This window comes from Carettochelys insculpta, chromosome 3, assembly GCF_033958435.1.
Source record: "Carettochelys insculpta isolate YL-2023 chromosome 3, ASM3395843v1, whole genome shotgun sequence".
Taxonomy (NCBI): Eukaryota; Metazoa; Chordata; order Testudines; family Carettochelyidae; genus Carettochelys; species Carettochelys insculpta.
This window is the reverse complement of record NC_134139.1, coordinates 61,361,532-61,387,762: the sequence shown is the minus strand read 5'-3', so window position 1 is coordinate 61,387,762 and position 26,231 is coordinate 61,361,532. Positions and strand designations below refer to the sequence as shown.

Here is a 26,231-nt window from a genome sequence, read left to right as displayed (position 1 = left end):
TCATTATCATAACAACACTTCCATTAGCAGCTGTGACAAATGTGGGAATTTTGGTAATATTTTATGATTCTTATAAATGCCTCAGTTTCCCCTCTTGGATTTGCATTGCTCTGAAATGAGTGTAGTGGGGAGGGATGATTGTGTGATTCACACTGCTGTCTGACTGGAGACCAGAGGCTCTAATAAACTGAATCAAGTCTACATACGTGAATGGAGAATTCCACTGAGGCAACGGAAGCCCCAGTGGCTGGGATGTATTCAGACTCAGTGACTAACATCCAAGAGGAAGGAAATTCCCTCTATCCTCAAAACACACCTGAATGCAGGGAAACAGAGCAAAACCCTGAGCTGGAGTTCAAAGCTACCATGTGGCTCTAAGCTGGGGTTAAAACAAAGATTTTACAGTAGGTGTGTGTGTTGGTAAAACTACCATGAAAGAGTGAAAAACCAACACTCCTGAGTGAAGCAATTATACTGACCACCCCACTGTAGGCAGCACTCCACACAGCTATCACATCTCAGGGAGGTGGAGTATGTATTCACAGAAGAGAAGGTCTCCTATCAGTGTGGGTAGCATCTTCTCTAAAGCTGTGTCTACACCACAGAATACTGTCAAAAGAAATCACTGTTGACAGATATTTCCCAACAGAACCTCTGTCTACAGAACATGCCCACACCTAAATAGGGGCTCCCCCATCAATGCCCTCTGTTGACAGAGAGTGTCCATGCACTATGACATCTCCATCGATACAGCAGGCTCCAGTGACCTGAAAGTGGATGCCAAACTCTTCCTGCAGCATCAGCCCAGCCCATCTTTAAAGAACCTCTCCTGGATCATGTTCCCTGCCAATGCAGGGCTCCCAAGCTTACTGCAAGGGACTTAGGACTTTCCAGTTAGCTATGCCACCAGAGCAGCCCCCAGGCTTTCACTGGCCCCACCCATGGCTGCTGCAGCTTCTGCAGCATGTCATCCCGGCTATCCTTCTCCTCCTTCTCTGGAGGAGGGATAAGCCTGACCCCTCCCATGAGGAGGATGCCATTATTGCTGCTGCCTTGCTGCAACAGCTCCCACACCCCCAAGTCATCAGGCAGGTCTGGCGCTACACCCCCAGCTCAAACTGGTGGGACTGGCTGGTGATGGGTGAGTAGGACGACCAGTACTGGCTCTAGAATTTCCGCATGTGGAAGGACACTTTTCTGAAGCAATGCGCCTGTCTTGCCACCACCCTCTGAGGGAGGACACCCCCTTGTGGCTTGCCATCCCCCTGGAGAAGAGGGTAGCTATCACCCTCTGGAAACTGTCTACTCCTGACAGCTACCGATTCATCAGGAACTAGTTTGGCATGGGGAGGTCCACCGTCAGTGCTGTCCTCATGCAGACAAGGCACTCCTGGGCTGCAGGCCCTGCCGAGGAGGGCCGGGGTCCCAGTCTGGGGGGACTCTCAGAGTGCAGGGGCAGAGGTGTGAGGGGGACAAAGGGAAGCAGGAAAGCCCCATCCCTAGGGCACTGTGCTGTCCCACCTGCTCACAGTCCAGCTGCAGGGGGGCAACCTTGTGGGAGGGGGTCTGAAGGGCCAGGGTAAGCCAAAGGGGATGGGGAAGACCCTGGAGCCAATGGCCCAATCACCCTGTCCCTCACCCATGTGCCCCACCTCATTCCCCTGAAGGCTGTGAAGGCCATCAGCTCCCTGCAGCTGGGAAGACTCATCTGCTTCGATGATGTAGACACTGTGGTGAATGGATTCAAGGCCCTGGGGTTCCCCAACTGCTTTGGGACCATCAGTGGGACCCACATTTCCATCTGTACCCAGGACCACAGTGCGGCATGTTTTGTCAGTCACTCAATCATGCTGCAGGCTCTGGTGGACCACTATGGGACCTTCATTGACATCTACATTGGGTGGGCTGGCTGGGCACACAATGTGAGGGTGTTCCAGAATGCTGGCCTCTTCCGGAGGATGGAGGAAAGCACCTTTGTCTCCTGCAGGTGCTGGGCCAGCTGGTCCCACCAGACGGCAGTGGCGCTGTCCAGGCAGGACATCAGCTGGTTCCATGCCTGCACCTGCCACTCCCGGTTCCTTGCCCACTGTGCCTCAACAGCCCGCAGCCACCACCCCATTATATCAGTGACACACCCGAGAGCCCCCTTGTCCTCCTTGACATGGTAGCCAGTGGCCCTGCGGGCATGGCCGGCTCCGGCTCTGGTACCAGGCCCAGCTCCGGCTCCTCCAGGGGCCTGGCTGGCTCTGGCAAAGAAGTCAAGCTGGCCCAGTCCACCGATGGTCCAGCTGGAGGGGAGACAAGGAGGCAAGATGGTAAGTCCTTCCCTCCATGTGGCCCCCCAAGGCCCTCCCTCCACCCCTGCAAGTATGCAGCTCGAGGCACTGTCCGTGGGTGTGGGCGCTACCTGTATCGTGCATGCCTGTGAGAAAAGGGTCACAATCCCTCATGGTGTGTTTGGGGTTGGGCCCTTGCCCATGTAGCTGTCCTGCTCCCAGCCATGTCAGGGCAGGCAGGCTCCCCTCACTGGGGCCCTGGGACCCTGTTAGCCTCCCACGGGGTTGGCAGCTGCTCGTTGCCCATGACCTGCATCTGTGTGGTCAGACAGAGAGGACCATGGTGTTTTGAGCACATGTGCAGGGGCTGGGTTCACAGGCTGCGATCCTGCCTGAGTTAGCCCGGTGGGGATCATGGCCTATCCCACCCTTGCCCACTCCCCTGGGCTCCAGGGTTGGTGCCCCATGGGCTACTCACCGGCAGGGATCTTGAAAAGATCCAGTGAGGCCCTGGAGGTGTCCCGACTGGAGAAGGGGCCTGGCTCCAGGATGATGACCAGGGTCCCATCACTGGCCAGGGAGGTGGTGTTACCCTTGCCCTCAGGCTGCTGCTGCCTTGGGTGGGACTCTGGCTTCATGGAGTGGGGAGGAGGAGGGGTCCTCCTGAGATGTGTCCAGGAAGCTCGTGAAGGGGAGGTGTCCTCCACCTGAATGAGCTTGTGTAATAGGGGCAGCTTGGCCTTTGTGCCTCTGAGTGGCAGGCATCATCCCAAGCCCGGGTATAGCCCTGCTGGAGTTCTTTGATTTTTGCCCAGACCTGCTCCCTGCTCCGGGCAGTGTCTCCTCAGTCTGCCAGGGCTGTGGAGACCTGGCTGTAACACAGGGTGTTCCTCCTCTTGGCAGCCAGGTCCAGCAGGACTGTCTCATCAGCCCAGAGCCTGATCAGGTCTCGGACCTCAGGGTCCACCCAGGACGGGGCACGGGGTTGTGCCCTAGGCCTCCTCTCCATGTTCGCTGGTGGGCCAGCAGCTGCCATTGCTGTAGAGTGGCTGCAGGGAGTTGGCTATGAACACATAGGTACACATGCTGACTGGGCTGCTCACACACTTCCTACTTCCTGGTGTGAGGTTTCCAGGGCTCCTGTACCTTTAAGGCTGGCTAGAGATGCAGAGTCAGCTTGTGGTGGATAGAACATCTCTCCGCTCCAGGTGGCCAATGCCATGGAGGACTCCTCTGTCAACAGAAAAGCATCTATGCCATTTTTCTTTTAGTTGACAGAAGCTGTTGAGAGAGGCTCTATACCTCGGACAACCATGATAGAACTCTGCCAAGAAAACTGCTGTGTTCTGTTGACGGATTCTAGACAGAATGCGTTTGTAGTATGGATACTCCCTAGATTTGTCAACAGGAGGCCTTTTCTGTGGACAAAACTTTGTAGTGTAGAACCAGCTTAAGAGCTCAAGCTGTGCGGCTGCAGGGACATTAAAGCTGCGTCTACACGTGCACGCTACTTCGAAGTAGCGGCAGTAACTTCGAAATAGCGCCCGTCACGTCTACACGTGTTGGGCGCTATTTCGAAGTTGAAATCGACGTTAGGCGGCGAGACGTCGAAGTCGCTAACCCCATGAGGGGATGGGAATAGCGCCCTACTTCGACGTTCAACATCGAAGTAGGGACGTGTAGACGATCCGCGTCCCGCAACATCGAAATAGCGGGGTCCTCCATGGCGGCCATCAGCTGGGGGGTTGAGAGATACTCTCTCTCCAGCCCTTGCGGGGCTCTGTGGTCACCGTGGGCAGCAGCCCTTAGCCCAGGGCTTCTGGCTGCTGCTGCTGCAGCTGGGGGTCCGTGCTGCATATACAGGGTCTGCAACTAGTTGTTGGCTCTGTGTATCTTGCACTGTTTAATGAAAGTGTGTCTGGGAGGGGCCCTTTAAGGGAGCGACTTGCTGTTGAGTCCGCCCCGTGACCCTGTCTGCAGCTGTGCCTGGCTCCCTTATTTCGATGTGTGCTACTTTGGCGTGTAGACGTTCCCTCGCTGTGCCTATTTCGATGTTGGGCTGAGCAACGTCGAAGTTGAACATCGACGTTGCCAGCCCTGGAGGACGTGTAGACGTTATTCATCGAAATAGCCTATTTCGATGTCGCAACATCGAAATAAGCTATTTCGAAGTTGGGTGCACGTGTAGACGTAGCCTAAGTGAGATAAGTCCAAAATGAGACTGACTGTTGGTTCACACTTACTGAAACACATACAGTGCATGTAGCTACTAAGCTACATGCAGCACTGAAAAGCAGGCTGAGCTCATACTCTCTGTGGTGCACAGTGAATAGCTCCCCACAGCCTACCTTGGTGCCAAAGTGTTCCAGGGCAGTGGGGAAAGGCTCCAGCAGTGGGAAGGCAACGAGACACTGCCCTGCTCAACATCACAGTGTAGGTGGAGGCGCTGCTTGGGTGCACAGATAGCTGCACAGGGTATATACCTTACAGTTCAGGCTTGTCTGAACTCTACTCCTCTTAGTAGTGCCTCACCCTATACACAGCCATTGATATTGGTGTTGCTGCATGTATTTACTAAGGTCAAAACACATTGAAAGGAAACCACATAACTCCCCTGAATGGCTTTGGCTAGGCTGGATTTGCTGCAAGGAGCCAAAGAGACAATTTGAGCATTGTAGCGTCTGTGGGCCTGCCCCAACTGAACTATGTAGTCTGTCTGGGGCTGGCACACTCTAAAGGTCACTCCCAAGGGACAAGTTACAGGTGGAGGAAAGAGCAGATCACATAGTCATAGACTACTGAGATAGTCACCACAAAGCTGTAATGAAATAGAGCTAGGATTGCTTTAAATATCTGTTGCTGAGTTTGGGAACAGCTAATAGTCAACACTGGCACCTGAAGAAAACCAGACTGAAAAGCAATACTCTGACACCATGCTTTACCCCATCCGAATCAGAACTTCTCAGTGATTCACTCAGCATGTGCGTGATGTGCCAACACCATGATTTACAGTGAATGCAAATGGTTCGACTGTATGAAGAGATTCAAGCTCAAAACTCACTTCCCATAGTCAATTTCACTTGAATTTTTACAGCAAGATACTATGTGCCAGGTTCAAGAGTGACAAAAGTACAAATAAAGCCATGCATGTCAGAATGGTTAATGCCAAAATGATAGGAATGTTTCATTACACAATTATTATGTCCACAACATAAAGACACCAGGAACACTTTGAACTATTGAACATGCTCTATACAAAATGCCAGCATTTGTTTTTCATAGTTTTTGTAATCTCACCTGCTAAGACCCTTATCTTCATAAAACCACTGAGTTCCTGAGTAAATATTGTGCCACAGATTTAAATCTTCAGGGGGATTTGATGCAAGTGGTTGCCGGATTTTACGTCTCAGGAGCTCATATCTAACACAAAAGACAAGCAGAACACTGGGATTATCTCAACTAATGTTATTACACAAAAATTGGAAGGGGGGTGTTTGTAATTTTTTATAAAGCCGCAAGTTATTTTGTTTTTACAGCTGCAAAGTTTCAGATAAACTTTTTAATATTTCCAGGTTTAAAACACTCAATTACTGACTATACTTTGAGAATGGATAATGAAGGGTTTCATACTGCTTTCATTTAAAAGAAAGAATCAGAGATCTTAATGACATAAGCATTTTATTGAGTCAAAACCCTCCTCTGCATCTAGCCAGGATTTGTTGCAGAGTCTGCAGTTTGTGAGAAGACATTAAGATTCATCTTAGGCGATGCAAAGCTGGCCTTTTCTGATTGTGTATCGCACATTTCAAAAGCACCCAATTACTACAGTATCTGGGAATTAAATATGAGTAATTAAGTAATAAAACTTAATTAAGTTGTACTTGCACCAAAATGTTCTGATGACTTCATACCTCAAAAGCAACTTTTGCATCAAAGACTATCAATGCTTGGCAAGGCAAAGACCAAATCAAACAGTTTTATTAGCTAAAATCCTGGCATAGTCTGTCCAATATAATTCAAAGGCAAATCATAAGAAACATTAAAATCTTTTTAGCAGTGGAGGGTGATGGAGTGTAAATCACACCCACTGGCAGCTGCTGCAGACTTCTTGCTCCACCATGCCATACTGAGCAGCTGCTGTAGTGGTGTTTCTGGTGGGGGGCAGCATGGCACACTATGAAGGAAATGAAGTTTGCAGATTTAGGTCATGTTGAATTACTTCAGTCATCAGTGGTAAAATGGTCATGTTCTTGACTCCAGAGAAACGGTCATTGCTTTTCAAAGGTTTCAAATGTCTTTATGCCATAGGGTTCATTCAGCAGCAGTATGCTCAGATTAAACATTGAGATGGGAAGGAAGCTGTGGAGGATGCTACGGCGTAATAATACAGGCCTGTAAAATTGTGCTAATTACAAAGTAAACTATTGAATTCCTCAGTGCATGGACAAGTTTGCATGATGTTCTGTGCCATGAGAATGAAGGAGATCAATTTAATTTATTTTCTTAATGGCAAAGCACAGATTCAGTTCACTATCCAATCCTGCATGTAATCCTGTCTGACTCCCAGGACAAGATCACACAGAAAGCATCACTTCTTCTCCACCTTCCAAGGCAAAGTCCTACCTGCCTTCCTCTAATCAACCCACTTCCATCTTTCCCCTATCCTGATGCTAGCAGGAATCTTGTTGCTTTTTTTCTCCCCCACTCATCCATAATTTATCATAAACACCCTTATGAACCAAACCCAAAATAAAGCTATCCTTACTTTTGAAGAATATTTCATCTTATCAAATTATAAATAGCCCCTTCTGTGCCTCTGGGTAGGAAAACCTGTATAGAGTAGCGTGGGTCCCCTGTGTTTATGCTATGAGTTTTCTCCTAATTCTTCCCCAGTGACTGTCTGTTCTCACAAACCACCACCGAAATCCATAAAACCTATCATAAAATCATAGAATCCTTGGGCTAGGAGAGACCTCAGGAGGTCTTTAAATCCAGCCCCACAAAGGCCTGACTAAATCATCCCAGCCAGGATTACGACTCGCCTGGTATGTGCATGGATCCCACAATGCATGGACAGTTCAAAGCTATATATTTTAGAGTTGGATTTGTACTGTATCATGTGTTTCTGCTGTTTTACTCTAGCTTCTTGAATGCCACTTCTCTGAAACCTGCAAAGGGGTCCTCTCTTTACCAGGGTGTCCCAGTTGGACTTCCACAGAGGAGAGGCAGGGCCTGTAAAAATTATTGCTGACTCAGACAGCGATTACTCAAAATGGTTTGTCCCATTGGTTGAGTTCAGAAGCATGTAGGAACTTCCTGCTGGCCTTGCAGCCACACCAGGAGGCAAATGTCACTTCAGCATTTAATTCACAAATGAGACCAGAGGCTGTCCTCAGTTTACCTAAATCCAGCCCAGAGAGCACAGCACAAAAAGTGTCAGCTCCTCTCCCTTTTTCAGAGCCCGTGGAAGTCAAAATAGAGGAAATCATGACAGAGAGCTAGCACTGCTCATGCTGTGCTCTCTGGGCTGGACCTACATAAGCTGAGGACAGCCTCTGGTCTCATTTGTGAATTAAATGCTGAAGAGGCATCTACTTTCTGGATCAGCAGAGTGATGGAATTCCATTTCTGGGCTATTGTCACAAAGAGGTAACCCTGTTAGCCTGCATCTTCACAAAACAAAAAAGAAGTCCTTTAGCACTTTAAAGATTTAATGGAATAATTTATTAGGTGATGAGCTTTCTTGGGACGAACCCTTCATCAGACTTTCCATATCTGAAGAAGTGGGTCTGTCCCACAAAAGCTCATGACCTAATAAATTATTTTGTTAGTCTTTGAAGTGCTACAGGACTGCTTTTTTGTGTCATTTCTGGGCTGTGCACATTTCCAGAAGTCCTGCAATGATACAAACCCAGTGTTACCCACCCTAATTTACATATTGCTCTGCCTTACCTCAAGTGTGGTCCATTGGGCCTAGAAGGCAGTTGCCAGGAAACAGCAATAAATGATTCACTTATTGGAGTCACAGACAAGGGACTAAGACCCTGAGGAATTGTGGGATGGGTAGTCACGGGTGTAGGTAAACTCTCTGTGCAGCCTCCCAGGAAACCATTTCCTCCAGAACAAGCAACTATGGTGACAGAATAGTTCGTGAAAGGGACCAAATGAGTCACCACATGGTTTTGCAATGATGAAATGTTGCTGGTGAAGGTAATTCGAGGGTCGGGCATGCGGATCTCATAGCTGAGCATTTCTCCATTCAGTATGAGAGGAGGTTTCCAAGAGACCTGAGAAAATAAAGGCATTCTTAGATCCAGACCTATGGGCAATGGCAACACAGAAATATCAGGATTAAAATAGGCAGAGTTGTGACAATAAGACGACCTTTTTCTTCCTTTAGGCAGAAAAGATAGGCCAGTGGTTGGCCCACAAATCAGGGACTCAAGAGAGTTGGAGTCAGTTACGAGTTTGACCAGAGACTTCCCATGTAACTGTGGGCCAGTCATTTGGCATAGGTGGCTTTTTATTTTTTAAAAAATCTACTGAATGCCTTAATTTCTCTGAAGCTTAAATCCCATCTGTCAAATGGGGATGATGCTTTCCTACTTCATAGGGTTGCTGTGGATAAATATATGAAAGACTGCAAGGTGCTCAGATACTAATGTAATGCAAGCTAAATTACCGTTTTATATACACACACACATACACACTCTTGTATTATAATGTACTGGTGGTATAAATGTACACGCAGTGCTTTATTTGTTTAAAAAGAAAAAAAAAAGAGGAGCCCATACTTAGCCAGCTCCCCATCCCCTATCCCTAGCCAACCCCACTGCTGGGGTTGCTGACTTGCCGGTACTCAGTACCAGCAAGTACCAGCCCCTCCCCCCCAAAAAAGCACGGTACGTAACATATTCTGCTATTATATGTTATCAGACAAAGTTCATATTTAACCCATGCAGGCACATTACAAAATCATCTACCCACATCATTGCTGCTTTTATTTTTCAGTGAAAAGCTACAATAATATGTGACGTAACTATAGGTCTATGTTGCTTTGCGCATTACATTTGTCACTTTATTTGTCAGTGGGTTTTAAAAACTAACAAATTTAAACAAAATAAAACCCTTATTTTTCTTGCAATCTTGCTTAACTGTGTGTGAACAATTTTTAATTTTGCCTGATTAATAAGTACCTTGACAAAGGGTTGCCCATACCCACGATGCACATTTAGTCCAACTCCTGTTGAGCTAGCTAATTCCAAAGGGAGTTAGATTATACCACGAATTCACAGCCTGGGTCAAGCAAACAAGTATAATAAGGGGCCAGTGGTTCAAATTAAGTCATTTTTGTGCCATGGCAAGAGTACAAAGTGAATTTAAAATTTCTCTTAAGAGGAAATTGTAGGCTCCTCTCTTCAGATGCAGGTGTGAAGTTTGCCTGGCTGGCTGGCTGGCTGGCATCATCTCTTTCTATGTGGGGACCATCAGAGTATAAATTAGACAGGTTCTGTCACAGTTCTCACTTGTGCCAAAAAGCAACTCTACCCCAAGTCAGCCCCAGAATAGGGGCACAGAGAAAAGTGGCTTAGTGCCTACTTTGCCTTCCCTTTGCCCATACTTAGCAAAGGCTTAGAAAATGTGAAGGGAGAGAAGTCAGATTAAGCTGTGTGTTATAAAATAAAGTGTTGATTTATAATGCAGGAACACAAAAATATTTTAGACAGCAACGAAGGATCCTGTGGCACCTTATAGACTAACAGAAAAGTTTTGAGCATGAGCTTTCGTGAGCACAGACTCACTTCATCAGATGCAAATATTTTAGTTATGATGCTCATCGATTGACCAACCTGCTCCCTAGTCCTCTCCAGTCTCAAAACTGAGTATCGATAAAATGGTGACTCCGCATACTAACGTATGCCCTGAGTACAAAGGAGCTGAATTCACGGCATGTTTTGAAAGGGTCTGGAATACCACTAATGTGTAGCTAATGTTAGATCTTAAGAACAGGAGGAGTTTGAGCCATGATATTTGTAAGGATCTTGGCAGCAGAATTTTGAAGAAAGCTGAAGATCTTTGATAACAAAACCTGGAATATTATTAAATGCAAAATTATAACCAGGGCAGTCTGGAATTATGAAAACACAAAAAAGCTGCCTGTGTCAACAGAGGAGAGGTTTTATTCTAGTTAGATTTCAAGTATGCTATTTAGATTTCCATCATTGCTTACATATGATTAAGGAAATGAAGACATCACAAGCAAAATAATGCTAGCAGGTAACAGAAGGTAGAAGATTTTGCATCTTTCATCTATTTGGAAGACATATTACTATCACCCGCCTTTATGCAAAAGAGCAAAATCTCTTTCTGGTGGAGATGATGTATTGTCCCCTCATGTTTAAATAGTGCAGGAGCATGGATAATATAGAACTTGAAGGTTTGATTTTAAAATTTAAGTAGAAAACAGGCAAGCTAGTGAATTTTGTGTTGTAATTTCCCACATCCATGAAAGAAAATCTCTTCTACTCCTGGTATGATTCTACTCCTGTGATGACTGAGTGCACATTGTGCGTGAACACTCCAGCACAACTGACCAGAGGTATTGTGTGTGTATGAGAAAAGCAGGAGGAGTCCACAATTCCATGGGAGGTCATATTTGTCCCTGAAGGAGGCAGCATACCAGACTCAATGGTCCACTGGTTTGACCCACCATGGGAAATCATGTTTTCCCATCCACTACTATATTTTGTAACCAATGTAGGGCCCAGTCCTGAAGTCTATAGTTCACTTTAAGATCTGCCTAAAGAAGGACTGACTCAGACTGTAGTTCACATGTTTTATTTGAAACATTAGCACAGTTGAGGTTTAACTGTCTTCAATGAGACTCAAAGGACTGACTAGTCTGGGCTTTTGAATGGAAGTGAACTTTTAACAGAAATCCTGTACAGTTGGGCTACGTCTACACGTGAAGCCTACATCGAAATAGCTTATTTCGATGTAGCAACATCGAAATAGGCTATTTCGATGAGTAACGTCTACACGTCCTCCAGGGCTGGCAACATCGATGTTCAACTTCGACGTTGCGCAGCACCACATCGAAATCGGCGCTGCGAGGGAACGTCTACACGCCCAAGTAGCACACATCGAAATAAGGGTGCCAGGCACAGCTGCAGACAGGGTCACAGGGCGGACTCAACAGCAAGCCGCTCCCTTAAAGGGCCCCTCCCAGACACACTTGCACTAAACAGCACAAGATCCACAGAGCCGACAACTGGTTGCAGACCCTGTGCCTGCAGCATGGACCCCCAGCTGCAGCAGCAGCAGCCAGAAGCCCTGGGCTAAGGGCTGCTGCCCACGGTGATCATAGAGCCCCGCAGGGGCTGGAGAGAGAGCGTCTCTCAACCTCTCAGCTGATGGCCGCCAGGGAGGACCCTGATATTTCGAAGTTGCAGGACGCGCAACAACTACACGGTCCCTACTTCGACGTTGAACGTCGAAGTAGGGCGCTATCCCCATCCCCTCATGGGGTTAGCGGCTTCGACGTCTCACCGCCTAACGTTGATGTTAACATCGAAATAGCGCCCAACACGTGTAGCCGTGACGGGCGCTATTTTGAAGTTAGTGCCGCTACTTCGAAGTAGCGTGCACGTGTAGACACGGCTTTGGTGACACTTTGAGGATTACGCTCTTCATAGGGAGTTGCCTCAAAATGTTCAACTTGTTTGAATGTTGCTTTATTTCCTGAGGTGATGTATGTGTCAAAGATGGAGTTGTGGACAGTCTGACCTACCACCTAGAGCTGAACCCAGATGATGTGGGTCCCGGAGCAAAGTCAAAGGGAAGTTGTTATTCAGCTGATGCGTTCCCCTAAGTCACAGTCAGAAGGTGCAGTAAAGGATCAGAGTTGGGAGTCAGAAATCAAAGCCGAAGCTGAAGGAGTTGCAGGCAGAAGGTGGAGCTGAGGGTCTGACTGGGGAGTCAGAGATCAGCAAGGAGCTAAGGGTTGGAGCAGAAGCACTACAGACATGGGCTGGAGCTAAACACAGGACCAAGTGAGGCTGCAGGCATTGAGCAGCCACTGGACTGCTGCTGCTGTGGAGTCTGAGTACCAGCCTGTTAATTCCTTCATCCAGTCAGGTGGTACAGTCTGATAGCTTCTATCAGGGCTAGGTGTGCTCCATGCGTTGTCAGGAGCCTGGTTCTGGTTTAACTTTGGATCCATAAGAAGTTCTTTAGCAGCACACAATAGAATTAATTAAAATAAAACATGCATGGTGCTATGTAACATCATGTGGAGGGATGGGAGGTAATGAGTGAATGCAGTACCACAGCTGCTCCTCTAACACTTCAGCACCTGACTCTCACCCAGACAGTGTGCCATCAATTGAAACTAGTCTCAGATATTATTCCATATTACGTGTTATGCATTGACACTGTGCTGGGTGCTGTACAATGCATGAATGAGATACTGTCCCTGTCTAACTTACAGCAGGCATTTTATCTTGCAATGCAAATTACAAAGAGTGCAATATTGGAAATCAGGCACAATGATGTTAGTACTTGGTAGCATGAAAAGCAACTTAGGGTCAGGATCTGGCATGATTCCCTCTGAACTTTGCTGATTCGGTATTTGATTTATTGCTGTGGATGTCGGTCTATCTAAAATCAAGTTGGACTACAAAGGGAAGATTTAAACTTGAGATGATGTTCATGTATATCAGGGAGCTTCCTGCCTTGAACTTCAGACATCACCTGGAAAGAAGGATAGAGCAGGATATACAACCCACTGCGACTTCAGGCAAACTTTTCTGCAATAAAAAGTGGCAGCCTGTCCACTTCAATGACAACTCAAGGACAAGGTCAAGTGACTGATTGGCCCATGTAGTGTAAATAAAAATGGCAGGACCTGCCTGGCCTAAATTCATTGTGACACCACTGGACCTGCTCTCCTCTTTATCCTGAATCTGCCAGATTTCAGTTCAGAACTTGGCAGAACTTGCCCATGACAGCAGAAGAGCTCAGTGCACAGTCTGTGTTGGAAACAGTAGCAGTTTATTCATCGATCTGAAGCCCTGCATTGGGGCCATGGAAGATGATGCCAATGAGGACTCCGTAACAAGGTGCTACTGGGAAAGCTTAACTGATACAATGTAAAGACACTGGAAGCTGTCTTTTAAAGATCAAAGTGCTGTATTTTCTCCACCACAAAAAGACCAAAATTAGTTATTTGCTCCCATTAAACAGTCATAACTGCAGAAAACTTTTCTTTTTGACAGCAGTCCAAATGTTTCAAAATTATTCTGAAAAGAGTTGCAAAGAAGTACTCTACCACCTTTTTGGCTTTATATCAGTCTCATTGATGAACATGGCCATAACAGAAACACAATGGAGAGCTCTACACTATAAGCCCCAAAGTGCATTTGCCTGGTAAGTCAATAACCCTATTGTATAGATGAGCCAATCAGATTACAAAGAGATTAAAGTATCTTGACCAATATCACACGGTAAGACATAGGCAAATACAACCCAGCTCTCCCAATTTCTGGCCATTTGTTCTAGTCAGTAGATTACATTACCTCTCCACAACAAGTAGGATGAGGAAGTCTACTTTGCTGTATATCGTTTCCTAATTTAAAAAGAAAACTAACTGGAATTGTCTCAGAAGTTGGAATACAGCCGGATTCTTGATAAAGGCTAAGAGTGGGAATACAGTACATTGAACAACATATTTCTCTCTCTGGTAATTAGCAAAAATTGTAAAGACAGAACAACACTCTGAAGTTCTTACTTGTTTGAAATTACACTATTGCTTGGGTTCAATGATCCAACTCTATTATTCCACTTCCAATAATATGATTAAAGGAGAGAAACATATTACTGTGATGGACAAGGTGTATTTAGCTCAGAGGTTCTAATGAAGCACTCCATAAGCCTTCTCAAGTAAAATCTATGGCCTGTCTACAGGTACAGAGATACAGCTGAACTTCTTTTTCTTTTAAATCCCAACCATTTAATTGTCATATTTTATTTCCTGCAATTCACATGCACGCACAGTTCCCATCCACTTCCGTCAAAGCTACCTTTGTACAAGGGCAGCAGAACCAAGTCTGCAATGATGACTTCCAAGCACAAATTGGTTGAGAAGTACTTGTGCTGAATACTGAATAAATGGAAATAACATTTTTGTATGAACCTGTATAACTATTGCAGAATCTTATACTTTTTCATTAATATTGTTCATTGCAGGGGTATGTGCTGATGAGGTTCTGATTAGTTTCCTCCAAGTCACTCAACTGCATGACAAGCCCCAAATGAACAAGCTCTGCAGGAAATCTCAAGCCTGAAATGTAGAAAAACCTCAGGTGTGCAGATTAAGGCTGCTCCTAGGGGTGTTACAGTAGCTCAACTTGCTCAAGCAGCACTTATGAGGCAAATAAACCAAGGTCTCACTGACCTTAGCAGCATTACAAGGCAATCTTCATGTAAGGATTGATTGCTCTTTAACAATTTCCCCAAAGCAAATGGCACACCTGTGTAAAACTGGAACAGAACCATAGATTTTTTCCCAAGATGAAGCCTGTGGATCTTCTTGTTTCATCTCCTTTTAACCCAACAACATACAAGGATAGATATCAAGTGACTAGCATGCTCATTAGCTCAGCAAAGACCTCTGAAGTAGTCTGCAGGATGAAAACATTTGAGGATGAGGCAGCTGTAGACATGAGAGGTTTTATGTGTCACAAAAGCTGAATCTACACTATAGAGTTCTGTTGATGGAAATTACTGTCAACAGATATTTTCCAACAGAACCTCTGTCTACAGAACACATCCATACTTAACAGGGGCTCCCCTTGCTCGGCCCTCTGTCAACAGAACAGCCAACCAGAACCTCTGTAAACAGGGCTGCCTGGTGAACCAGAAACCCTCTCTGTAGACAGAAGGGCCCCCAGAGCATCTACACTATTTTTCTCTTGACAAAATCTGTGTACAGATGAGCTATGCCTCAAACTTTCAAGGCACAACTCCACTGGGAAAAAGGTTGTGTTCTGTTAACAGATTCTAGACAAAACGCATTTGTAGTGTGGACACTCCCTAGTTTTGTCAACAGAAGGCCTCTTCTGTCTACAAAACTTTGTAGTGTAGACACAGCTAAAGTGATCTGAGAAATAAAGCATCAAAGAATCATTCAGTGGGAGACACGGGGTCACGTAACTTTAATATTTTGATGACAGGACCCCACTTTCTTCCTGTAATCCCCTACAACAGAAATCTCTCAGTCTTCTACAGCAATGAACCTAACAAGGAATGGTGGAGGTCTCAGAGCCAGGCATCAAGCTGAGTGAGAATGTAATACCCAATAACACAATTATAACTCTATGATCTATGGATCAGAGAAATACCTTGTCTTTCACTTATATTTGCCATCTGTAATTGGACCAACTCTTTAATTAGTTTAACTGTACTTTTGAATAGCAACCATATGATTTGATTGACATCCTCATTTCCAGGACTGTGTGTAGAATAACAGTAGTTTTAAGAGTCCTGACCACTAAATTTCCTGCTCCTCACATCCAAGCAAAGAGTGGAGTTGGGTAATCCTTACAATGATTGTTTCTCCTTTTGTTTAATTGCATGCATGCAACTTAGCGGTCAGCATTGAAAAAGCAGCTATTTAAAAAGAATGAAACACCACATAGTAAAGAAGCCTCATCTTACTGCAAGAGGAAAGATGAAGATTACTTCCTAGGCGGCAGGACCAACATGCTCACTATTTAGTCTCATTTGGAGGGCACCAGCTTTCTTAGTGGCAGCTACTTCCTACATGCAGAGAAGGGCTGCCGTAGGGCTGATACACAAGATAGAGAACTCTGATGCAAACAACAGACAGGAACAATAACGTAAATTAAGGAGGATTATACCCTTTCTTCATTCAAAACATCTACATAGAAATAATTGGGGTAAGAGGAGCATGCTTGTGTTAAGCTCTGCAAGGGGGTGGGGACGAAATGAACCACTTTCAGATGCTAGAGAACCACCATTATCAAGGAATGAGATGTATTTTTTGCAGTTACTATGCACAGAACAAGGATAAAAAGATGACAGATGACACCAACCTAGTTTATTGTTCTCTTGCTTCTGCATTTGGCATCTGAGAGCTAATTTGAATGGAAGGAAAGAATTGTGTATGAGAGAGATTGTGTGTGGGACTGTGCAAGTGATACAGAGAGTGAATTTTACCTTAAAGGACCCTCCTGGTGACAAAAAAAAATATTCCAAGACTATTGTCAACTTTGCTGTAAGGTAAGACTTTCACCCTATCTCAGCCCAGAATAAATGTAGCATTCTTCTTTTCCTTTGACATAATGGACCAGGCAAAGTATAGGGTCCAGGCCACCTTTTAGACTGAGCCAGAAAGCTGCCCAAGATGATGGCTGCAGTGGTGGAAAATGATGGTTATTTCTCTGTCATTAGACCTGCAGATGGCATTGGCACAGGAGGGAGTATATTTGGAGGACCCAGGCATCTGCTTATCCAGTAGATTGTTACAAAAATATCTTTTTGCAGCTCTTCTGTGATTCTTCTCGTTGGGGTTAAAACTGTCCTCCTCAACTGGAAACCCCAAATTAGGGCAGTAGTAGAAACAGCAGCTGCCTACTGCAAGTTAGATGGGTAAAGTCTAGAGCAAGAAAATATCATTTAACAAAAATGGTGAATCTAGTGCAATGTATCCAGTCTCTTAAATCGTCATCTACACTGAGCACTCTTTTAAACAATTACTCACTTTGTAAACCAGCCTTTGCTCTAGTTCATCAACCTAAATACACTCCACAATGCCATGTCAGCATGAAGTGTGAGAATGAGGCAAGCAGCGCCTGCAAACCTCACAAGAACCAATTTCTTTTCTACTTCTGTAAGACAGGGAATAGCAAATCTTGTGTAACAGGAATAATGTTCACGGCATTGGAATACACTGAATAAATGTCTTTTCCAGTTGCTGCATATCTCCACGTCACTTTGGCATTTAATCAGCCACAAAAGTGGTTTACTGCTCAGTATACTCTGCTCTCATGATGCAGGTGACACAGAAATGGGTTGTTCAAAAATTATCAGCCACTTTATACTTTCTTCTGCACAAACGAAAGCAAGCAGAATGGTATTGGGAGACATCAGACCATCTGGAACAAAATTAAATACAAAAAAGAATACATATAGCTTCAGAAGCGTTTATGCCGAGACAGCGGATGCTGTACTGACATTATTCTTTCTTGTAGAGTGAAGGCTTATGCTTAACAAAATAAGACGCGTGCCCCGGTGAGTACTATGCTACAGTGCTTTGAAATCTTCACATCACAAAATCATTTATATTGATTTTATGACTAAATAAACGAAGGGAAATATGTTTCTCTTTATAATAAATTCTCTTTTTTTTACCAGTTTAAGTAAATATTTGCACTCATGGTTTAGGGATTGGTTGCACTGACAACTGAAAGCCTCTATTGATTCCTATCACTGGCTGTGTTAAGGAGCATCTCAATATAACCTTTCCCACAGTGCCCTTCCACAATGCCATTAGCTTTATCCTGGAAGGACAGCTCTCTCTAGGGCAAGAGGTAATTAAAGTCTTGTGTTGGTTCACTCCTGAAGAGATTGCTTATTTTCCATTCTTCATGTTAAGAGTTGCCACTGTAGATATTTAATATGACGAGAGTCTTGTACAGTGCAAGCACGTTCCGAGCACTAAGAAGGTGTTGTATTCATGAAGGCTTGGTGGCTCAGTTTAGTGAGCCACCTCACTGAAACAAACAGGAATGCAAACATTAGCAATATAAAGCCATCAGAGCCAGAGCCATCCCACCTCTTTTCAGTATAAATTTCAATCACTGAGGAAAAGGTCCTGAAGCAACCTCTGGGCCTGTGCGCCTAGCAGTGAAGGTGGGGTTGTTCTGCACAGAGGGAGAGTTGGTTTTGGCATGAGGATATGATAGGGGTGCAGAATCCACTTCAGGCCAAAGTGCAAGTGCAGAAAGGGGAAGCTAGAGGATCAGCTACCACAATGTTTCCTGCCCCCATGCCCTCCACTGCTGCCACCTGCTCCACATACACGCTTACATTACAGTTCTCAAGAACCTTAAAGACAGATTTGGTTGTGGCATGCTGGCCCCACTGTGCAGCCACGGGGCCTTGAAAGGGCAGAACTACATCTCTGCCTCCTCCTTCCCCAATACATGCAGGCAATTTGCTTCTCTAAAGGGAAGCAAAGAGAAGAAGTCTTTGGGTACCTCAGACAGCAATCCAGTAGAAGCTTAGGACATTTAATTTGACAACTATAGGCTCATAAATTGCGTAGATTCAGTCCACCTCTCATCAATTACAGAAATATGTTAAAATGTTAAACACTTGCAGGAATAAGTAATGATTAAATTTAGGCTTTTATTTCAGTTGGTGTGGGATTTGGCCTTATATTAGATAGCTGGCTAGTAATAAATCTACATTTCTGTAACCAACATTTGTGTAACCAACATTTGTTATGTCCAATCTTTCTTGAATTATTTACTGCAATATGCTTTTCAAGTATCTAATAATACAATTTTGTTTCATTTATTTTGATAACATTGTGATAAACCCTTTGGCTATGTCTAGATGGCAGGAGCATTTCGGGATACAGTGGTATCCTGAAATAGCTGTTCGCATCTAAGAAACAGGAACATTTTCTCAAAACAGGAGTACAGGGATGCCTGAAGATAGTGCTTTATTTTGGCATATGGTACCGTTTAGACAGCACCACATGCCAAAACAGTCTATTTTGAAATCAACTCAAAATAACCTATGAAGCTTGCGTAGCTTATTTTGAGGTTACGCTATCACGTAGACACAGCCTTTCTGTACTTAAGGCTATGTCTACACCACAGCAATGTGTTGACCGAAGTTACTGTAGAAAGAGACCTTCTGGCAAAATTTCTGTCAACAGATCATATCCACACACAAAAGCAGAACGAAAGAGCAATCCCTCTTGTGACAAAGAGGAACCAGACTGCCTGGCTGCTCTGTTGACAGGATGGCCAACTGAAAGCTCAGCAAATAGGTCTGCCTGATGAACCAGAAGCCACGTCTGTCAACAGAGGACCCCCCCCCAGAGTATCTTCATGGGGTTTTTTTGTCAACAGAAGCTGTTGAGAAAGACATTTTTCATCATCACAGAGAGACAGAATGCTGTCAGCAGAAGTGCCAAGTTTTGTCATCATATTGTCGACAAAGCACATTTTGCATGTAGATGCTCCATGAGTTTTTTGACAAAATCCTGGTTTTGCTAACAAAACTCTCTAGCGTAAGCATAGCCTTAGAGGTTTAACTCTACTCTTAGGCTATGTTTGTAACCTGTGTTTACAAAGGTATCCTGAAATAGCAATGCCATGGCTTTTTGTGGAGCCTGAAACAGTGCTGCTATTTCAGGAATGTTATTTTGGTTCCACTACTCCTTGTTCTGAGAGAGGTAATAAAATTTCTGAAATAGCCCCTTATTCTGAACTTTGGTGCTATTTGGATGGCACCAAGTTTGGAATAAGGTGTTGCAAAATAATTTACCTAATTTGCATTGTGCAAATTGACTAAATTATTTTGAAACAACAATGCAGTCTAAACTTACCGTTAAGAGAATAGATATGACAGCATTTCAGCTGAGAAATAAGCCCATGTATGCATTAGCCAATTTTGAATTACTCTGTATTGTTGTATGTGGAAAATTGTTGTTGTTTTATCTTACCTAATCTACTTTCCTAAATTCAACAGAATTTAATATAAGACTACCATGTTCAGAAAAAATTCACCACACTACTGGTATATTGCAACAGTCACATTACTTTGAAAGATCAAGAGAGATATTTTACAAACACACAGATTTATTTAAAAAGATACCCCACAAAGAAATTTCATCTTTCCAATGATATTTTCCCTTTATTAATTATTTTTCATAGTTAGAGCTACTTCATTTGAAAGAACAATTTAAAGTCAGGAACAGGAAACAGAATAACAGGGATCTAATAATAAACACATCCCACCCCAGCACATCACACTAAAATAGAAGATTCAATAGAACCACAAGGAGAAAAAGATTGAATAGACCTACAAGGAGAAAATGAAAGCCTGATACTGCTATAGCAGCAACTGACACAAAATATGTCCAGCTTATACAGAAGGTTGTACAACACAGACCTTAAAGGGCTGAGAAATTTAATGAGAGACTAGGAAAACAAGATGCTAAAAATACCCAACTGAACTGTCTGATGTGACAGCAAAATCTGATAAATTATACTTATATTGAAAATAAATGATTATGGAATGAAATGTAGTTGTGATATCAAACTTGATTTTTTAGAAATGGTGGATCCCTGTTGTTTTGGATTTGAAACACAGAAAGACTTCATTGTTAATTAATGTGTATCATAGGTTCCAAGGAAAATCAAATACAGAATCAACAATAATTTGATAAGTTTTTTTAAAAATTAGAATTGAGTGTGTTGACACTATAATAGAAAAGAAATTTCATATGTAAAGCGAGTAAAACTGTATCACCTTGGATACAACATTGAAGGCAAACAGTTACTTGCTCTACTGTTATAAAGACTTAATGTTAGACAAGGCAGGAATGTGCTTAATTACTTCCTGAACTAGGGCTATTGTCTCTACCGTATATTTTACTCTCTGTTATTGTTCCTAGTCCTAGAAAATCCATAAAGGATGCTTTATTATGAATTGTGTTGGCCATTAAGATATGTTTTAAAAAAGTACATCGTTGCCTCTGCAGTCCCCTGAAAGTAGGCAGCTCAAATTCTCAAGAGAGTTTGCCAATACATTGCATTATTAGCAGACAATCATTATTAATTCTTATAAGAGCCAGAACATTAGGATGCTGAACTTATTTGATATTAATGTGGACTGTAACATATTATTCCATAGATGTTCAAATATAATTTAGAGAACTCAACTTTAATTGTTTAAAAGTGAGTAACTTTTACCACAGCTTCATCTCATGGAAGAAAAAAGGAAAAATTAGCACTTAAATTCATAGCCTCAAAATATTTATGCTGTCTGGTAACTCCACTTTATATTTACCTTTTGAAACAAAATGTATTTTAAATAAAAATCATAATTCTAACACATAAACTTCAGTCTTATGCAAATGTCCTTTGTTTTGTGCTCTAGTGAGCAGGCTACTGTACCAATACTTTTGGCATTAGTACAAGACTGAACCCATGGAAGCATGTGTGTATTTACACAAAAGAGGCTTCTAAGCTACAAAAATCCCTCTTGTTTGGTTACACTAATTTCCCTTGAATGAAGTTTGTATGCAAGCCAAAACAATGGTAGTTATCCTGTCCTCCAGAGCTCATTCCCAACTGAACAATGTGAATAATTGAAAACTTCCTAGCTAGTCCTGTAAGGCTACTCTTTCCTAAGTCAGAAGACTTATGCTGTTATTTTTACTTCCTTAGCCTTTTGTCTCCTGCTCTTTAGAAAAAGGAGCTTTGAAAATTTGTTATAAAAAGTTTAAATATTTATCGCTTGTAACTTTATTAGCATTTTAATGAAGTCTTCAGTGTTTTTTTTCCTCTGTAATTTGTTTTCTGGTCTATTTTAGTTGGACCAGGTGATGAAAATTAAATACCTCTCTGCAACAATCCAAATATTTCAGGTGTATAATAATAATGAAAGTGTCTCAACATCATATGGGGGTGCCGAGATCAAGGAAAACTGAAGCTGAATCAAAGACCATTTGAAGCTAAATGTAGGCTGCTAGTGTTTATGTACCCTCACCAGCAATAAAATCTCTGAGCTCATCCAGTAGTCGTCTCTGTCCAATACAGATTCTTACAGGAAAAATAGATAAAAAATGTGAGGTAAAACAAATAAACCCTACCTTAACCGAATCTGGTCCCAACACCTCCACGTCAGGTGGCTGAACTCCAGCAGGTCTCGATGGTCTGGTGGTAACTTCTGACCAATCACTGCTGTTAGTACCTCCATTGAGGGTACTCACCAGTATTCTGTACTCATACTTCTTCCAAGGGCTAAGAGCAGCACTTTGGTCAACATAGCTCATGGAGTGATTATAAGGTAGAGTCATGAGAGTAGACACTTGTTCTGTTCCTTTAGCTCTCCTTTCTATTGTAAAGTTTTCCACCAAGCCATTTGGGTGAACTGGGGGTTGCCATGTTAGAAGCACTGATGTCGGCGTCTCCGAATACAGCTCTGGAGCTGGAATATCTTCAGGTGCATCTGAGAGAGTCTGTATAGCAGGGGACTTTGATGAAAGGGAGCATCCTTTAGAAGTGCAGCCTTCTACTTGAAACCAATAGACAGTGTAAGGACGCAAGTGGTATATGGTGCAATTAGACTTGGTTCCTGCCACTTTATCATGCAGTTGGCCATTTTGGTAAATGTTGTAATGAATTATATTGCCATTCGGCTTTGAAGGATGCTGCCAGATGATGTCTGTTTCCCTAGATTTAACATTCAATAGTAGCGGCGGGTCTATAGGACCAGGCTCTATATTTTTTTTAAAAAAAAAGATAAACACAATTTTTGAGATTTATTTTATGAAAGGCAGAGTTAGCCGTTATTAACTACTTCAGTGAAACTATGAGGCTCCAATGACAAAAGAGGTTTAGATTAACTGAATATTCCAGCGTCCTTCAGAATGTAGGTCCAACTATTTAAAGGACTCTGCTGAATATGCGTGGATTCCTTTCTGATGATAGATTGCTTATTAAAAACAACAAAACCCATCTCTCGATGGTATCATGTTGAATATTGTTAATCTGGAGAGAAAACGTAAGACTAACAGTTCAGAACCTCAGTTCTAGCTTTTACTGATATTTTTCTAGAGCCCCAGCTACTAATTGCAACCAATAACAGCCATAACAGAGCAGCATATTTTACAGCTCAGTAAACCTCTTCTGAAACAGTCATTATATAGCCAATATTTTAGTTCATTCTGTTTATAATTCTAATCCATTTTTTGCAATTTATCTACTCCCTGTTAATATTATAGGTGATTTTTTACTCTGACTCTGACAGAAGCTGCCGATTTAGCTCTTTCACCTACTGATAAATAAACAATGCAAGATCTGACCTTTAGGTTAACAGGTTTTATGCTTGCTCCACTCAGCACTCTAACTGATTCAATTATCATAAAGGTTCAGGAGCCTCCATGAATACTGAAAAAGACCGACCATATGCCTGCATAGGTGTTGTGGAACAGCAAATACTCTGCAGCCCTCCAGAGAAATTCCTTAATTGTAAATAATTTCACCATGCGACACAATCAAGTCACCTTGAATGCAAAACCCTCAGCCTGTGGAGGCAAAGTGTTATTTAAGCTTTACTGGGCTGCGTTAAATTCTGCAATTTGAAGGGCTGTTAAGTTTTTCAATTGAAATTTCATTTAAAATGCAGGTGCTTTTTATTATATTGAGGCTTTACTGCTCTCTAGGTACAAGCAAGAACATGGTGCAATAACACAAATCTGGCTCAATCACTGATCAGTAACAGCTGTAATTCCAGAACATTTAGCATTCTTATAAACCACATTCTGAAATCTATAAATTGCTACAGCAGATCAAGATAATACTATATCCCTCTATTCTGCCCACAGCAATTTTGACGTTTATGAGATTTTTCTGTGAACATTAGATTTTATTGAAAAATCTTATGAAAAGATATACTTGCATTTCATAATTGTTTAAAACAGCTTTGCTTTTTGTGGGGTTGTTTTTTGTAAGTTTCAAACATCAAATGATATAAAATTCAGCACTCTGTAATTTATGACTGTTATATGATTTACTGTATTAGCATATCCAGAATTCCATATACAATACAACTGTGTATATATTACAACCATTTACTTTGTGGTGAAGTGCAAATGCAATCCCAATCATTAGGAAAAGCCACTTTATGGGGGAAAATGTTTTTGCTATATACAGGCATTAAAATGATCCCACTTTTGTTAATTTTCAAATGCAAATGTATCTGAGAATAGGAAACCTAACAAACAAAACAAAACAATTATTGCACAAAACATAGTCCTTTCTTCATCTTTGTACTGTAGACAAAAGAGCCAGAGGATCTGATTCTGCTCTCACATATACAGATCTAAATTAATGTGACCCCACAAAAATCAATGGAATTACACAGATGTAAAAATCAGTGTAAGAAAGTAGGCCAGAATTATTTGTCTCATTTTCAGATTTGTAAAACAGGGGAAAGCATTTTCATTTCACTTCATATTATATCACAAAGTTATTTCTATTAAATGTATTACAAATCACAGGCCAAATTTCGCAGTGTCACAGTTGAATGGAGCACTCCAGATTTACATCTGTGTAATGTAAGATGAATTTGGACTTTTGCATTTTTAATTAGGGGGAAAAATCTGCCCTGTGGATCAACCACATTCTGACCTTACTGACACTTGTGCAAAAGCAATCAGTTTCTCTTTTGGAACACAGTAACTACATTATTTAGATTTTTTTTTCAAATTAAAGCACATTTTTATTCCTTAAAATGGCAATTGTACCCTGAAGGAAATAATCGCCTTTTGAGATTTTAGATCTTGAAAATCAGTTGTGGGGGGACTGAAGTTTTTTAAAAAGTTGAAAGACATAATATTTTGCACTAAGCTGTATACCAGCATTTTGTTTAATTATACCTTATATACAAGATATCACACTGTGAGCAGCTTTTACAGGGGAAAAATAACAGTCTGTTCTCTGTTGTGATAGAAGGGATAAGCCTTTTATTTCTAATGAATAAGTTGCTGGCATAATAGGTGAAACATTTGTGATAATTAGATGAACTTTGCTCTAAACCCCCACAGTGTTTAAACATATTCCTTAAAGACAGTCTGTTACAGTGTATAGAAAGAGATGCTTATCTTCAATTTTGTGAATTTTTTTCAAACAAATGCCTCTTTTTTTTTTTTTTTGAGTGGGGAGAGTAGCCAACCCATCTCCCCATACATTCCCTGCTGGCCTTTTAAAAGGAGAGACTTAAAGCTCTCACAGTTCAGACAAGACATTTGAGAGATGCTTAATTGGCCCCACTGGATAAGGAAGCATTAAATCATGGTCCCTAACACTCATGCAATGCAGCTTCTTTTTAAATGACAAGCAAAATCATCTAATTCTATATACAAATCAACTAGTATGATACTGCTTGGTTGAACGGGTCACCACAATTATGTAAAACATGAGCATTAACTATAATTGGGGTAGTTTGCTAATACAATAAAAAGCTCTGAACATGAGGAAAGTTATGCTCACAGCAGTAGCTATCACTTTCTAAAGTAAGAATTCATGGATGAAATGACATGAAAAAGATGGTTATAAAATTTTAATGGAATGATAAAAGGCAAAAGTCAGCCTCTCAGCTGAATTCTTAAAATCCCTATATATCACAATCAGCTTCTTAACTGTAAAATCAATGTGGAGTATAACATGTTGTCAATGTGGTTGTCACTGCAGGGAAGACTGCAAAGTATGACAGCTACACAGACCAGCCTGCCAATGATAAAAACAAAATCATAAAGTTCTTTACTCAAATTTAATTGTTTATAGAACTAACTTTTGAGAATGGGAACAGGCATCACTTTTTTTCCTTAAGATTTCTGATTCATATCTCAAGCCATTTCATTACAACGTTAAAATTGGACAGTAGTTTCATTTTGGCAAATGAAATTATCTTTTATGGAAGGCTATTTTGCTCATCTACTTCAAAAGTTCAGTCTCTAGTTAAAATGAAGGCACATAATTGTCATTAATCTTTTTAATCACCAGCCTAGAAACATGCGCGCTTAAAGATTTTAGGAAGCCTATACAATACCCATGTGTGTATATGGGTCTATACATTCATCAGTGTTTGGGAGATGTACCTGGGCTAATGTTCATTAAAGTTATATGC

General features: G+C 42.4%; 1 protein-coding gene across 1 annotated transcript in view; it reads right to left on the bottom strand.

Moving 5' to 3' along the window:
- USH2A (usherin) overlaps positions 1-26,231 on the bottom strand; it is a 581,084-nt gene that overhangs the window by 171,962 nt on the left and 382,891 nt on the right. Inside the window, exons 40-42 of the mRNA XM_074989966.1 lie at positions 22,192-22,820; positions 8,229-8,563; positions 5,574-5,696 (exon numbers count right to left, since the gene is read on the bottom strand). Of these exons, the coding sequence (XP_074846067.1) occupies positions 5,574-5,696; positions 8,229-8,563; positions 22,192-22,820 (1,087 nt within the window). The remainder of the gene's footprint in view (positions 1-5,573; positions 5,697-8,228; positions 8,564-22,191; positions 22,821-26,231) is intronic.